This window comes from Dunckerocampus dactyliophorus, chromosome 3 (assembly GCF_027744805.1).
Source record: "Dunckerocampus dactyliophorus isolate RoL2022-P2 chromosome 3, RoL_Ddac_1.1, whole genome shotgun sequence".
NCBI lineage: Eukaryota > Metazoa > Chordata > Actinopteri > Syngnathiformes > Syngnathidae > Dunckerocampus > Dunckerocampus dactyliophorus.
In genome coordinates this window covers 8,203,125-8,219,674 of record NC_072821.1, presented here as the reverse complement: position 1 = coordinate 8,219,674, position 16,550 = coordinate 8,203,125, and the positions used below count along the sequence as shown (strand labels likewise).

Sequence of the window (16,550 nt, the reverse complement as noted above, 5' to 3'; positions counted from 1 at the left end):
TTTTAAACAATTTGTACAGTACTTTCATCCAAATGTATCGCATAAGAGCTTGAGAAAATACATAAAAATGTCTTACTCAAACCTTTTCGCAAAATGAATTTATTTTGAGGCCGCACGGTGGTCTAATGGTTAGCATGTTGGACACACAGTCAGGAGATCATGAAGATCTAATCTCCGTCGGGCATTTTTGCGTGGAGTTTGCATGTTCTAATCGTGCGTGGGTTTTCTCCGGGTACTCCGGTTTCCTCCCACATTCCAAAAACACTTGTGTTAGGTTAATTGGCAAGTCTAAGTTGTCCATAGGTATGAGTGTGAGAGTGAATGGTTGGTTGTGTATATGTGTCCTGTGATTGGCCGGCGACCAGTCCCTTGCCTCTCGCCCAAAGTCAGCTGGGATAGGCTCCAGCATACCCACGACCCTAGTGAGCATAAGCGGCATAGAAGATGGATGCGGTCACCATCTAGTGGTACTCAGAAACACTGTACAATTGTGTTTTTTAAAATAAAAATTGATCATTGTACAAATAAATTTACAAACTATTCTCTAAAATTGGAATCTATGAAGTTTCTTTCCTGTGAGTCACATGTTTGAAACTGGAAGCAAGAACAGGGGTACTTAAAAAGCAAAATATTTTGGGTGTTGTATATATTTGGGTATAATCTCTTTCCTCATGTCCGTTTTCATTTTTGCAACCATAGAACCTTTGCTGGTGTAAACACAACATATTACTCACAAACTTATTTGTGCGCTTAAAATTAAATCTTTCAGGACTTTTTGTTAGTGTCTAACAATGTTAGTGTGGTCAGAAAATGTACAGTTGAAGTATACAGTAAGTGTCATGAACACTTATTATGCAATGATCAATTAATGTAATACACAGCAGTGATAAAAATGTACTCATGTTCAAGCAAACATTCAAACAACTTATAAGGTACTGTAGTGAAGGTGTGATTTGATGCTTGATTGATGTCTTTCACATTAATCAAAAGCATTGAATGTCCATTATGTTTTATTATGTCAAGATTTATGATCAGTCCAATAAAGTCCACTCAGGCATCTGCTGAAATGGAGAAAGTGCTATGGGATTTTAGAGAAATGAGACGCTCAATCATCAAGTCGAACTCCTGTGTTTCCCTACAATGAAAGAAAAGAAATTGATCGTACTCAGTACTACAGTATGCACACTTTTCCTTAAAAGTCAATTAAAGGGGTTGTATGACTTCCCCATCAGTAGTGTAGTACATCAACGGGTAACCTCACAAATCTGTGTTGTCTCCTGCCGTATCCCTGCGCACTGTCGCCTCTCCATTCTTGTGTATGTAATGACGTCTTAGTCTTCTTACGCTGTGGAACACACACGTAAACAAGATGACCGCGGCGCTCCGTCGCAGAAGATGAAAGTAGCTTCATCACATACACAAGAACGGAGAAGCGACAGTGTGCAAGAATACAGCGAGAGACAAATACTGTATAAAGTCGAGCGATTTGCGATGTCTGATTTTTTTCGAGCAGGCATATTTGTGATGCAAAAGTATTACTCTTCTGAACGCATATTGTTTTGAGATGCCAAACTCTTTACTTAAGTGGCCCCACCAACTAAACAGGACAATGTTCCTCTTCACCGAAATCCGACTAGAAATGGGTTCACAAGACCAAGCGGGGGTCACTCTTGATGCACTACACTGCTGATGGGGATGTCACACAACTTTATGTCAAAAAATCCAAACTATCCCTTTAACTACCTGTTACTTATACAGCGTCCTTTTAGGTATTTTTCTTCTGCCTTTTCTATGGAGACATTGTCCACACCAGCGATTGCATATGTGATGGCCTGAAATGCAATTATACAATAAAAATGATTTATAGCAGCATGAGATGAGAGCTGATGAATCAATCAACTTACTTCAGGAAGAAGCACATCCAGGACAAAGGGGACACGCTCCATGAATTCGACCTCATCTTGGTACGGTACCGTAGCCACAGCCGTGCCGTACAGCTCGTTCAGGTAACTGTAGACCTGGTCTAACTGCTGTTCATCTTCAAGGTAAATGTTCCCCACACGTCGTCGATCAGAGGTCTGAAAGTGGCGGAGCCACCTCGACTGCGCCTGCCCTCGAATCACAGCCTGGGAAAGCGAACTTGTTACTACTTCCGCCGAGCATGGATTAAAACAATTATTTTGAGCACTCAAAAAAGTGAGTATACCCCTCATGTTTTTAGCCCCCATTTGATTATGTCTTCTCAAGGGACAATGCTATTGAAATGAAACTTCGATATACTATAGTAACTGTACAGTTTGTATAGCAGTATAGATTTACAGTCCACTGAAAATGAGTCAACACAGCTGTTGTCGAAACAGCTGGCAACAAAAGTGAGTACACTTCACAGTGAATATGCCCAAATTGTGTCCTCAGTGTCAATATTTTGTGTGAGCACCATGTTACCTACCACTGTACCCTCTTGGGCATGGAATTCACCAAAGCTGTTACTGGATCCTCTTCCACTCCTCCATGATAACGTCAATGGTGTAGCTGGTACACCTAATGTGTGTTGAGCCAGTACAAGTGTACGCTGACTACTCTAAAGTATATCCAACTTTCATTTCTATAGTATTATTCCTTAAGATATAATAAAATGGTTGCTAAAATGTATAAGCATAATGACTTTGTGCGATAATGTAAAAAATGCTAACAACTTCCGTATATTACATTACATCAGTCTCAAATCAATCATACCAGCAGCCGATCTTCAACCATGCGCTGCTTCACGATGAAGTGTACAAGCTTCTCATTTGCACGGTTGTGTGCAGCATGGGTGCGGTCAGGCAGTAGCCTCTTGGCACACTTGCTGGCCTCCTCTTCTTCCTGAATACTAACACCATTAACGTCATCTTCGCGCTGATCCCCCCACAGGCCGTTTGTCATCGGATCGCTGCTGATGGATGTGGTTTGCGGGTACTTCCTCCTCACCGGGTAGCCTGGATGAGGATGACTTGTCAAAAACACAGCTGAAGGAACTTACACCTCAGCAGACGCTAGGTACACATGCTAATGAGAGCCGGTGCAAGAGCTGTACCACATCTTTATAAAGTCATTATTTGTGATATGGCTCCCATAGTGCAAGTGTACCCTGATGAGGAGTCTGCTCAGTGTAACTGTAGTATTTCCTGGTGTCATGGTAAACTTACTCATGTCATGTGCACAGTACTCGAGGAAGGAGCCAGAAAATGAACCACAAGCTGCAAAGACAAAATTCTTAATGCTGCTGGTAAAGCTGAATATGATACATTTTTAGTTTAAATAGTTACCAATGCGTATTATGTAGTCTGTTATTAGCTCCAGGGACCACTCAAGCGCAGCCACATTCTTCTCTTGGTATTTAGTCTAGGACAAAGTCAGCACGAGAAATGTTTGCCAACAGTGTGATTGCAAAAAAATAATGTGTGTTATTTATTATCATTTTGTTCTCACCACATTCTCATTAGCTCCTTCACAGTCAAAAGGCTTCAGAGATTTCAGGCTTACAGTAAACCTTAAATAACACAGACATCCATAGCATGTCAAAAACAATGCAGGGAATGAACATTAGGTATTAGCGTGAGAAACAACTTCCTACCCCTTCTTTTTTTTAATCGACAACTCATCTACGTAGAGTATGGTGGCTTTTTTCGTCTTGTGGTTTACTCGTTTCACCTGCAAAACCAGAAATTAATAAAGAAAACCGACAGTCATGAATTTGCTTTTTTTCCCCCTACAACAGAGCACTTTTGGAGAGTATTCTGCTTAGAACTTCTAGTCAGCATCCCGATTGTTTGGCCAAATTAAACTTGGCATGATAAAACTTGTAGGAGTAGCCACGCATTCTTTTTGTGATTAACAGCGGTTTTCTGAGAAGAGGCTGTAAAGATGGTCCTTAGAATGGTCCTGATTTAAAAAAAATGTTTTGGTGGTAAAGTGAAATGAAAATGAAAATCCATCCACATGTTGTGAGAACATTCTCCTATCAACATAGTATTGAATATACACTCAATGGCCACAATATTAAGATTATTAGATTGTGCGGGTGCTCCTAATGTTGTGTCCAGTCAGCGTATTCAATGACTCATTATTTGCTGCACCTGCAGGGATCCTCAGTTCAAGCATTCCATTTTCCTTTCCATTTTCTTCCGCTTATTCAGGTCCAGGTCGCCGGGGCAGCAGTCTCAGTAGGAAAACCCAGACTTCCTGGTCTCCGGCCACCTCCTCTAGTTCCCAGGCCAGCTGTGAGACATAATCCCTCCAGTGTGTCCTAGGTAATCCTCAAGGCCTCCTCCCGGCTGGGCATGCCCACTACACCTCACCTGGGAGGCGTCCAGGAGGCATCCAGACTAGATGTCCGAGCCACCTCAACTGACTCCTCTCGATGTGAAGTATTATGAGCCCCTCTCGGATGGCCGAGCTACTGACCCCATCTCTTAAGAGTGAGCCCAGCCACGCTACGGTGGAAACTCATTTCGGCCACTTGTATCTCCGATCTCGTTGTTTTGGTCACGACCCAAAGCTCCTGACATAGGTGAAGGTTGGAACATCGCTCGAACGGTAAATTGAAAGCTTTGCCTTCCAGCTCAGCTCTCTCTTCACCATGATGGTCCGGTTCAGTGACCGCATTACTTGAGACACTGCGCTGATCCGCCTGTTGACCTCATGCTCCAACCTTCCCTCACTTGTGAACAAGACCATGAGATACTTGAACACCTCCACCTGGGGCAAGACCTCACTCCCAACCCAAAGGGTGCAATCCACCATTTTCCGACTGAGAACCATGGCCTCAGATTTGGAGGTGCTGAGACTCATCCCAGAAGCTTCACACTGAGTTTCACACTCAACCGCCCCAGTAAAAGCTGAAGCTCACATCCTGATGAGGCCGTCAGGAACGCATCGTCCGTGAATAGAAGAGAAGAGAACCTAAGGTCACCAAACCGGACCGCCTCAACGCCTTGGCTGTGCCTAAAAATTCTGTCCATAAAACTATGAACGGAATCGGTGAGAAAGGGCAACCTTGGCGGAGGCCAATGTTCACCAATGTTCACCAATGTCTGCCAATGCAGACCAGGCTCCTGCTACGGTTGTACAAGGACCGAATGGCACATAGCAGCGTGCCAACAATACTGTTCTCCCGGAGCACACCTCACTGGACACGTTCAAATGCCTTTTCCAAGTCCACAAAGCACATTTAGATCGGTTGGGCAAACTCCATTATACCGACCACCAGGCGTCGCCTGCAAGCCTGGCTCCAGGATGAGTCCCCGGTGACTTACATCCGGGCGAGGTGCGGTCCCTCATTTTTCCCCTACCAGAGGCATATACTGTAGATATAGCGCTGGACAACATAGCTCCTAGGACCACTCAGGCACTCGAACCCTTCCACCACGGTATGTTACGAATGGGAACAAAAATATGAATAACTTTTCTCGTCACCTATGTTCTAAATCAGTGGTTAAATTATTAATCAGTGGGTCGCGGGTCCTGAGCAAAGAAAAAAAGCAAGAAAATAATCTTGAGCATTTCTTCTGAAGGGGACATTTTTATGAGCGAGTGTCTTCTATTAATATTCCTTCAGGTGCCAGCAATGCTCTGTTGGGCAATTTGAAGCCTGCTGTCAGAGAAGATCAGCAATTATATACCATTAGGATGTTGAATGTGTCAGTCCTGTCTGTTGTTGAACCTTAGAAAGTGTTTGCCTGCAAGTATTTTATGTTTATTATATATTAGCTGTTTAAGTGGAATGTACACCTTTGGTGTCTAGTCAATTGTCATATTTGTAGTAATCGCTAGCGTGTATACAGTATATGGAATTTTCAATGTAAATTAGCATCGAGCTAGCGTTATTGCTATTGCATTTATGTTGAACGTCATCGAGAAATAATTTTGTATATTGTGAAAGTTATAACTGACATGGTTTTGTTTCTGTATTTCCAATTTTACAGTGCTTCTGAAATGGAACTCAAATTGAGTCTTTATAGAGAACATGTTATCTGTCTGCTGGCCTAGCAAGTATAGACCAAACAAGTAGAAAACCTTTACAGACACTTTTTGTTAAAATATTTTTGAGTTTGTGGATAAAAACTTGTTCCTGAAATGTTTATTAAACTCATTTATGCTGGCACACTGCTTTTATTTTGCATTACCACTTCAAAACAGCACTGTCTTATCATTGAATATGAGATTTGGGAAATTTGAGTTGAAAATTTCCGCACTTTGGGTTGCCGCTTGTCATTAAGTCATCATGGCGGATCCCGCAGCCAAACTAGTTTGAGTACTAGTATTTTAAATGAACCCAGTCAAACCCTATGACTGTGTCCTGCTACTTAATAATGACAACTCCTCTCTTGTCCTAAAAACAGCCAGAACGACTGCTGCTAGAACGTGGATGTGTGCATGATTGCTTACAGATCACAAAGTAGTTGAGACTGCATAAACAAAATGTAGTGCACCTCTGCTGTAGTAGTAGTACTGCCTCGCAAGAGGAAATACAATAAGAAAATGATGTACTCACCAGTGCGGGCCATGTAGGAAAATGTCTGTACTTGCACCACACAAACGCTCCCTCTTTGATAGACGGTGGCTCTGAAAGACAAAATGGATGGCACTCCATTTAAAATACAAACTATAAATTCCATGAAGTCAATTGTGAAAATCAGTCTCACTTTTTTGCGTCTGCATCAAGAAGCTCGGCAGCTCCTCTTCATCACCGGTTTCCTCCTGGAAGGAAAGTTGCGGCAGTTGCTCCTTGTGATCGCTCAGCTCAATGGACAGATCGGATGACAGCAAAGACTTGTCTTGTGGGAAGGTGGGTAGAGGACACCAGAAAAGATAAAACTGACATTAAAAAGAGCTTAACGTGAAGGTCTGAAATACTAAGTCTGTATTACCTTGCTTTAGCTCAAATCTTGGACTTGAGGGTTCAGGCAACTGAGTAGCGGTGTCATCCATTTGTAAATTCATTGTATCTTTTTTCTGTTTTCTGTAACACCGCCGTTTGGTTGCAGGACAAGTGGTTTGTGTGTTTGTGATTAGTCTTTTCTGAAGTTGTCTGGGCTGGTCAGCCTCTGCAATTGTCTTCCTGCTGTGAGAGTTCAAAGTATAGCAAGGTGACCCTACCGCTGGGATCTGTTTTGGGGGGAAAAATACAGTTGAAGGCTATTTCATCTGCATTTCAGCCAAATAAAGTACCGTAAACACGGACAGCTCAATAGCAATATGGTGCCATGCAGACACTCGTGACGAGACAAAACAAGAAACACTACATAGTAAAAAATTCTAGAGATGGGCATTTGACTACATTTCCTACCACTTCCTGTCACATTTTAAAAAAATGTTATGTCATGGGATGGGAGCTTTTCAGTCTGAATGTTCTGGACTCCTGTTTCCATGTCAGTGTTGCACTGAGCAAAAAATGCTGCCCACAGGAGTCATATCGCTGTAAAATGTATGTTGCACTACTCAGCTGTTGGTGTGAAACTCATGTGTGTTACACTTGCTTGTACTGTTGTATACAATTAATTCATTAGCTGGATTAATTCTGACTGAGCAATTTCCTCCATACCGTTACTACAACATCGGTTCTGTCTTCTGTGTAGTGCAATATACTTGATCACTGACCATGTGGTGAGAGCTATGTTTTTCCTTTACACTTTCTCATGCACTTCAATTTTTTGCAGTTTAGTCGTCAACTAGTCAATGGAAAAACTACAAATGTGTACCAATAGAAATATGGGGACATACCATGCCCTTGACGTCCTTTGCTTCCGAGCTAATGTTGGGTGGCTGAACCCTGGATAAACTGTGCAAAGGCGTAGCTGTGAGGAAGGCCTCTTGTATTTTTCTTGGTCGCCCCCTGCGTCTTGGCGGGGTGCAAGGCAAAGTACACACTGTGGAGATGTCATCAGTGTGAAAATCACTTGGATTTATAGTTCCGGAGTTCCTTGTCTGTCTTGATGTCTTTTTAGGCTGCTTTTTTCTGGTTTGCCTCGGTTTACCTGAGATATCACAACATGTTTGGTGAGTTTCATGAAACGTAAGTGTCTAGACTATAATGAGATAAAATGGCAGGTTTACCTTTCATTGCTGTGAATCACGGACTTGAGGCTTGCAGAGGTCAACTGACATCCACATCTACTGCGTGGCTAAGTTCTTTTACCTGTGGTACAGACAGACTGTGTCGCTTTGAGGGAAGAAGACAAATGACAAATACGGATTTCGAACCCACCAAACTGTAGGGGAACAACCGTGCATTTATTATGTACTGACCCAACCATTTCGTCCATAGATGTGGTAGTGAAGTGTATTTTCAATAGCAAACAAACATGTACGTCACATTAACATTTAGACAACTGTGACGCTAACAGACTCTATTACAAACACTGGCGACGTAAACGCGCCAGCAACAGCCAACAGCCTCACTACACACAAACATATATATATATATATAAATATATATATACACAGGTGGTAAAACACGCAGTAACTGCTATCATGCAAAATATAAACGGGAACTCACTACTACAACGTCCGACAACGAACCGCAGTCAGCTTGTAAACCTGGGTTCAAGGCTATAACAATGTCGGATTTCAGTTGTAACTACTATTACATTCGACTCAAAGGCGGAAGTATGCAAATATTTACAGCTTCATATCAGTGCATGGTCTTGGGTTTTCAGCAAGGACACTAGACTTGAATAGGACTTTTTTATACCGTAAATGAATGGAACAAAGTGTAGTACGCCATGGAGCAGAAAGTCCGCCATGATGGTGATCAAGAGAGGTGGGCCGGGCTAGGCGCACAACTGTACAATGTATTCACTAACTCAGCTATTCACTAACTATAAAAGTTATACGCGGTGCATACACTTTGATGTTGTTTACAAAATACTTTTTTTTTTTTAAATAAATTAATTATATTTAATTATAATATTTTATAATATATGCATAATTAACTGGAAGTATGCAACATTTATTTCACTAATGGCATTGTTAATACATTTGATAGACTATAGCTGAATTAATTATCATCACTGACTTGACTGAATGAATTCAACTAACAACCCAGAGGGAAAAAAAATAGCTTTAAGCTATATTGTGTGGGAGTCCAACACATAAACACTTTGTCTTGGCTACTGTCCTGTGTACAACAACCAGTGTTATAAATCTACAACATGTTTATGAAATATATCTGTCTTTGTTTTGGGGGAACTTGAAAAATGACAAATCTGGTCTTTTGAACCGTCTGTGACAACAATTAATGGCTGAGCAGTGTGCCGAGGACGTGTTAACAATGCAATGTTTCTGGATTCTGCTCACCATCATGGCGGCCAAACCCGCGCAAGGCGTACTACGGAAGTACGTTTTAATGCCAATCCTATTCAAGTCTAGTGTCCTTGGTTTTCAGTTATCACTTGTTTGTACAACGTTCGACAGAAAGTCTCTACTTTCTTTATCGCTCCCTAGCGGTTTGGAGGAGCATCTAACGACTACAGCTAGACCACACATCCACATATTTAATGAAAGATATATTTATTTCCCGACATTATATAATGTCATTTTTATTTATTCAACTGAATTTTTAATTATTTAACCTCTTTGATGGATGACTTTGACAGAATGATGATTGAGCGTCATGAAATATAACGCCATTACTGGTAAATATGAAATAATAAAAACATGATTAAATACACACCAATTCCAATTCCATTAAATAAAAAAATAAAAAATAAACGAAAAGTTAATCAAAATATATTGGTAATTAAATAATTATTAAAAAGTTTTGACACAATTGTTCATTCATTACAAGTTCACTGGACAATAAAAAAGTCACATTATTAATTTTTCATGTAAACACTGTGTTTATTTGGCTATATACGTATTTACATTTTGCCACAAAAAACCTCCATACTTGTATACGATTTGTAAAATGTCCTAAATCTTATCTGCACATTAAAAAAAAGCAAGCCCAAAGAAGCTGCTGTGCTGGACGCAGTAACATTCTGTCAACTGCAGAGGGCAGTGTTAAACCGTTAGAAATATAGTAAACTCTAAAATGACTGGATGCAGGCTCAAATCCATTCATATTCCTAGCCAAACCTACTAGCTTTCAATTTCGATAAAGCAAGATTAAGCAAGATTACATTTACATATAAAATCATATATATATATAAAATTGAAGTTATTTTCTAAATAACAGTGCGCTGTCCTCGAGGTCAGTGAATGCACCATATGATCAAAGCAATAACCTCACCAGACGTACAGGCTATTCATTTTAAAGTATTAAACAGCAAAACTCACTTTAGTGGATGTTGCGTACCGTGGATATACGGAGGACCAGTGACCACGCCCCCACGCTGATGTGGACCCGCCCCCCATCCAGATGTGCTGCCCACCGGCGTCTAGTCTAGTGATCATCCGCGGTCTGCAGAGCGTGGAGCTCCGTAGAGTCACAACAGGAGGCTGGAGAGAGACACCAATGACAGGATTCACTCGTTTCTACAAAAATAATTAATCGTCCATCAGGGGTGCTTTGCATGTACCTGGCCAACTTGATCCATAAATTATGGCGAAGCAATTGAAATCATCTTTTTGAATGTGAAGAAGCAGCAGCAGAGAGCTTCCTCCTCATCTTCTTTTTCCTGTGCTCACCTCCAACATGACTTCACTGTCTGGGTCCAAGGAGAGATCTGTGGCCGGACGGGGCAGGAAATACACGGTAAGAGGCAGTCACACCTCACTTTATTATTGATTGATTGATGCAGTTCATCTTCTGCTTGCAAGGCAGCTTCATACACCTTTTTAATCATGACAAAGTACATACAGTACATTTTCATTTTATCATAGGAGTTGCTTGTATTATAACTGAGCAACATACACACACAATGCACAAAATAATGGGGAACAAAAATTGGAAATGGAAGAAAATATGAAGTTGTTCATAGATTTGCAGCACTCTTCCGGGACGAGTTTCTAGAAAATTTTGTAGTGTGTCTGTTGGGGATTTGGTGGGGTCAGTGGTCCTTGATGCTGTCCAATTGTCCAAACTGTCTTGGTAAAATGAAGGATTAATGGGAAAGGGGCCAACACCAGATTAGGTATTGGCAGTTGACGGTTGGCCTATTACATTTTATAGCCATGGAAATGGAATACAGATAGGATTGTTATTTGTGCCATATTTGCACCAGTAAGTTCCTGTGATGTAGAATGTCCCTCAAGGGACAGAAACAGAAACAGGCACTTATTGTGTCAGTAAAGTGTCACTTTATCATAATGATTGTTTTGAGAGAAAAACCTTTGTAAAAAGCAGGCTTCACTCCACATCTTAAAATAAAACCTGGCCCTCTTAGCCACACACTCGCGTGCAAACACAGCTCATTAGCATTAAATCTACAGACACACAAAATGGCGTGTTGCCAGTAGGGCTGACTTAAAGCACTTTGGAATCGTCAAGGCTCAGGATTTTGTCCAACACACTTCCACTACTGTATTGTGGGACCTCTGAGACATATTTAATACTGTATTGTTGTAAAATAGTCGAACATGGGACCTTTAAATTACCACTGAAAACTGTGATTTATACTCATTAGGAACAGTGTTAATGTACTGTATATCACACAAGTGGTTCAACTATCTCTCTTTCCAATATCATCCTTCCCAACTCACTTCTGCTACTTATTGTAGCCTCCAACGAGAGCTTTCAGGAGCCGCTTTGCCACCACATCAATGGCTTGACTGGATTTACCCCAACTCTTTGTGGCCTGTTTGATGTTCCCATGAGAATGAGGAGTAGACTGAGTTAAGGACTAATATTAACACACGTCAACAAGCAGGATCTGGCGTCTCGACTGCCACAACTGGAGCTGTGTGATTCTTTCAATCTACAGTAGACAATTATCTTTTAATTAGAGTGCATTGAGCTGTGTGAGAAATTTCAAGTCAGTCAGACTTCTGGGTTTAAACTTTGGGGTTTAATAACAGTGCCACCGTGTGCGGTATTTGCCAGAGTAATTGCACAGAGAACACAGCAGGGATTGGCAAATGTTCACCCTTTTGTGTGCAGTAGTGCAGGAGAAGAGTTACACCATGGGGGGGTCCACACGACTGTATGTTAAAATGTAGCAATTTTCAAGTGCTCTCCTCTTTTAAATGTCCCACAGGTGCCCGACACATCCCCCACTAAATCGGCCTCCTTTTTCCCGGACACTTGGTACCGTAAGACGTATGAGGAAACCACCCGGTCCAACTCTCGTCCTGCCCCAGAGGGTGCTGGCTCCATGCCCAGCTCCACCGGCACCCCATCCCCTGGCTCAGGGATCTCCTCACCAGGCTCCCTCTCTGGTTCACCGGGGAACATCTCACCAGGGATTGGCACGGGCTCTCCCGGGTCTCTCGGCGGCTCTCCAGGTTTTGGGACAGGCTCTCCGGCCTCAGGCAGCGGAAGTTCCCCTGGGAGTGAAAGAGGGATTTGGTGTGAGAACTGCAATACAAGGCTGATAGAGCTGAAAAGACAAGCGTTAAAGCTCCTAATCCCAGGACCTTACTCCAGCAAGGTATGTATGCCGTCCAGCTCCCTAAAAAGAACTTGCTTGTTCATTAACTGTGTCATTTGCATATTTATTAATTTGGTTAGAAAGATTAGATCCTGCCATCACTGTCCTGCCTTAGGTGTTGTACTGTAGCCTGGGTTATTGTTGTCATAAATCACAAGGATGCGCTAATTTGTCCAACGCTCACTGACCATCTGTGTTGTTCGGACGTGTTGTTTTGGATTATTATTGTTATTATTACCAAGGGGAGGTTGTATCCATCACAAACAGACGTGGAGTTTTTCTGCAGAAATGTCCCCATTTTACCTCATTGATCACATCACCTCCTATAAATCGATGAGCTCCCTTTATTGTATATTGCTTTCTCTTCTTGTGGGAATTAACATGATGGACAACTTAAAGACGCAGAGCACTTAGAGCTAATATTCATCCTCATGGATTTGCTGCCTTTTTCAATTTTCTTTGACAGGCGATTTATTATGATTTTTCTTTCTTCCCATCCATGCAATCAATATGAAATCCAATGGATGCAGTGACTTTCAATAGGCACATCATGAGGGCTGGCAGTGGATTGATGATAGAGGGTTGAATCATACGCTGCAGACATTGATCACCAGGCATGCAGACTTTTCTCACATGCAGAATACGTTTGGAATGAGAACAATAAGTGAAGTAAGCCCAAATGAATAAATTTGGTGTGTACGTGAGTCGAATTAAATGGTTGCAATGTTTACAAAATTACTACTTGTGTTCCTTCTCGGGTTCTTTGCTTGACTATAGGTAATATTATCAAGCAATTTTATTTGCTGGGTGGGAGAGTCTCTCTCAGAATATTCTCAGAATAGAACAGAATATAAGTGCAATACAAACCGGAATAATGAATCTACAGTATCTCACAAAAACGTGATGCCGCAGAAACCTGTCATCAGTGTACAGCTAATATAGCGTAACCTAGCATATGTAGAATTACTATCCACTGAAATGATTCACACACACAGACATTACTGTTTACAAAACTTGTTTACAATGTTTACAAATGAGTAGCAAGTTAATTGTGTCTTTGCACCAGTCAAGCATGGCGGTGGTAGCATAGTATCATGGTCTGGGGCTGCATGAATGCTGCCGACACTGGGGAGCTGTGGTTAATTGAGGGAAACATGAATTCCAACATGTACTGGGACCACGTGAAGCAGAGCATCATCCCATCCGCTGGAGAACTGGGCCGCATGACAGTTGTCCAACATGATCACAAGCCCAAACACACCTCCAAGGCGACAAGTGGCCGAGAAAGCGTGGAACAAAAGTGGAAAGTATTCACCCCTGCAAAATTCCAGCAGCTACTACCAACCAACCATCCAGATATCCACATTAGTTATGTGTCACTGCATGCCAAAGCGTATAAAATCAATTTATGACACATGGTGCTCATGTAGAGTACATAGAATGAATCCAGTGGCATAATTTTTGCATGCAGGTCTGCTGTAGCTGACTGCTTTTTTAGTCAGGAATACAGCAGGGTCACACATCAGGCTCTGAGCTAATTGCCAACTGCATTTTTTAATGCACCATTATGGGCCCTATAAAGCAATGAAATTGGGAGTGAGAAAGGAAGTAAGAGTCAGTAAATAAGAGGTAGAGGTGAAAACAATGTGAGGTCTTGTTAAGACAATGCAAACATGATAGTAGGGAACCGGAACAACATGACCTAATGGAGACTGTTAATAGTGAGGAGACCACTAATTGGGATGTTATTTGTAACATTACGATGTTTTCCTCGCTGTGGTTAAACTTGCAGAGTTGTAATTGGTGAAGGAACTTTATAGGGAATACATTACACTCACTGCACACGTTATTAGGCACACCAACATTGTGGCGAGACAGACGATGTGTGACTATTTTACACAGCCAACAATCATTCATTACGGTTTACGAATAAAAATAATCTGCCTAGATACAGTATCTTATAAAAGTGAGTGAGTACAAGTGAGTAAAAATGAAATGGATATACTTTAGAGCAGTCAATGTACAGCTTGTATAGATTTACTATCCACTGACTCAAAACACCGCCATTATGGTCTAAATAGCCGTAAACACAAGTAATGTCCAGGATTATTGTGTATTGCCTACAGTCAAGCATGGTGGTGGTAGTGTCACGGGCTGGGGCTGTATGAGTGCTGCCAGCAATGGGGAGCTACGGTTCCGTGAGGGGAACCTGAAGTTCAACATGTACTGTGACATAGTTAAGCACATGCTGTCCCTCTCTTGGTAAACTGGGCCGCATGGCAGTGTAACACCAGAGCTAAAGGAGTGACCCTGTGTGTTTATGTGTGGTTTCGAGCCTTTTTTCTTAAAGGGAATTGAAGGTCGAAGGTGTTATGGGTCAGTGAAAAGCAGGATTCACACTCTTGCTGAGCCAGTGTGGCCGGATTATCTTTCTCCCTCACCACAATGCCAGTTCAGCAGTGCAGTGTCAAGGTAGGGTGTGTGCGTTTGTGCGCTCATCTTGTGCGTTTGTACTGTCGGCACGAGACCTGGTGTTATTCCCACTGGACACTGACACATACATGACCCCCCGCTGTCAGAATAACAAAAACCTCCTTGTAGGCCTGTCTCTAATTCATACATGGATGCATCATGCTTGACACACACACAGGGCTGTTAATAGTATGCTAATGATGACCTTCAACAGTCTACTGCTGAATATTTTGTATTTGGGATGTCTGCTGTATATGTGTGTGTGTGTGTGTGCACGATGAGTTGTGCTTGTTGGGTAGCATGTATCATTTGTACAGAAACAACATACGTGGTTGGGATGATTGTGGCATTGTGATAAAGTAAGGCTGAATGTATTATTGGTTTTAAATTTCACTAATAAAAGGGATTAACTTCTTTATACACAGATGATGTGTGACGGTCGCAATAGCGCACTGGTCTTGTGCTCTCAGCGCACAGCAAATCCTTGCAGCGCAACAAAATAAAATCCAACCTGAATTGTAGATGAAATAAACACCGAACAATTTCTTCTGTACCATTTTGCAATGCAACTCCGTGAGTGACAGGCGACATCAAGCGGTAACAACACAATGACGAACACTGTCTAGCCAATGATGATGTATTTACTTACGCAGCCAATCAATTCACGAACAGCACATCACGTAGTACATGCCGTTGTTTTACAGTTTAGCATATAGCTACTGGTGCAGCGGCGTTAACAGAGCTAAATGCTGCTTGCTAACCCACATTATGACGAAGCGAACGGGCAGTAGCACATCCGCTCACCAAGCTAAAGTAAAAAAAAGGTCTTTTGAGGTGGAATGGCTGTCGGAGTTCGTGGGAACAAGAGTTGAATTTGGGTGAGATTTTGTTCTTTTTCGAATGAGAAAGGGCTGCACTGAAAAACAAAGTAGAAAGCCAGTTTTCTGAGTGAAAATTGTGGACTGAATGTGTGGCTTAACCATGCATGTGGTTCTGGCAGGCTTTTATTACGATGGCCAGACTTAGGAGGATACAGGAAGTTTCGCAGAGTTAGCCCGAGTGATGCTGAAGGGACCGCAAGGTGGTTGTTTTTTAGGTTGAGATTTTTTCATTTTAATTTTTTATTTAGACAAAAGTAAACATATACAGCGAATGTGGTGTCACTTTCAAGTGCATTCCAGAGTGAAATAGTGCTAGAACAAGCAGCTGCACAACAGAAAGGAGGAAATAAGGAAATAAAAGTATACATAATTAACAAAATAAATGGTAAACAAGAAAAGAAATGGAAAATGAAGTGACACACGAGGTGTTTCCTACAAGATTCAGATCATGAATTGGATGAGATAGTTCCACGGCTTGCGTGGGTTTTCTCCGGGTACTCCGGTTTCCTCCCACATTCCAAAAACATGCATGTTAGGTTAATTGGCCACTCTAAATTGTCCATACGTATGAATGTGAGTGTGAATGATTGTTTGTCTATATGTGCCCTGCGATTGGCTGGCGACC

The 16,550-nt window shown here is 41.8% G+C and overlaps 2 protein-coding genes across 12 annotated transcripts in view; one reads left to right on the top strand and one right to left on the bottom strand.

Moving 5' to 3' along the window:
- Window positions 1-23: 23 nt before the first annotated feature.
- Window positions 24-10,393, bottom strand: LOC129178018 (PWWP domain-containing DNA repair factor 3A-like). Of its 6 annotated transcripts, none has more exons than XM_054769651.1 (14): window positions 10,321-10,393; window positions 8,098-8,179; window positions 7,765-8,018; window positions 6,912-7,149; window positions 6,687-6,818; window positions 6,536-6,606; window positions 3,617-3,693; window positions 3,472-3,532; window positions 3,309-3,384; window positions 3,189-3,239; window positions 2,737-2,978; window positions 1,905-2,126; window positions 1,744-1,832; window positions 24-1,135 (listed from the first exon to the last, which is right to left on the bottom strand). In XM_054769651.1, exons 2-14 carry the CDS (start codon window positions 8,102-8,104, stop codon window positions 1,051-1,053), a joined length of 1,605 nt encoding a protein of 534 aa, XP_054625626.1. In that variant the 5' UTR covers window positions 8,105-8,179; window positions 10,321-10,393; the 3' UTR covers window positions 24-1,050. The 6 variants fall into 6 exon arrangements, with proteins under 6 accessions (XP_054625626.1, XP_054625625.1, XP_054625624.1 ...); XM_054769650.1 differs by lacking the exon at window positions 10,321-10,393 and adding an exon at window positions 8,666-8,724; XM_054769649.1 differs by lacking the exon at window positions 10,321-10,393 and adding an exon at window positions 8,540-8,684.
- Window positions 10,344-16,550, top strand: part of kif26ba (kinesin family member 26Ba) — an 89,817-nt gene continuing 83,610 nt past the window's right edge. For all 6 annotated transcript variants that reach the window (XM_054769648.1, XM_054769644.1, XM_054769647.1 and 3 more), the window contains exons 1-2: window positions 10,344-10,738; window positions 12,180-12,572. In XM_054769648.1, coding sequence (XP_054625623.1) covers window positions 10,679-10,738; window positions 12,180-12,572 — 453 coding nt within the window. In that variant the 5' untranslated portion in view covers window positions 10,344-10,678. The remainder of the gene's footprint in view (window positions 10,739-12,179; window positions 12,573-16,550) is intronic.

Bases quoted from the DNA above. Each gene is read 5' to 3' on its own strand.
- LOC129178018 (XM_054769651.1), bottom strand. The intron at 6,819-6,911 runs GTAATACAGACT...CCTTCCCACAAG, and splicing joins AAGATTTGAGCTAAAGCAAG to ACAAGTCTTTGCTGTCATCC. The intron at 2,979-3,188 runs GTAAGTTTACCA...ATCCTCATCCAG, and splicing joins GTACTGTGCACATGACATGA to GCTACCCGGTGAGGAGGAAG.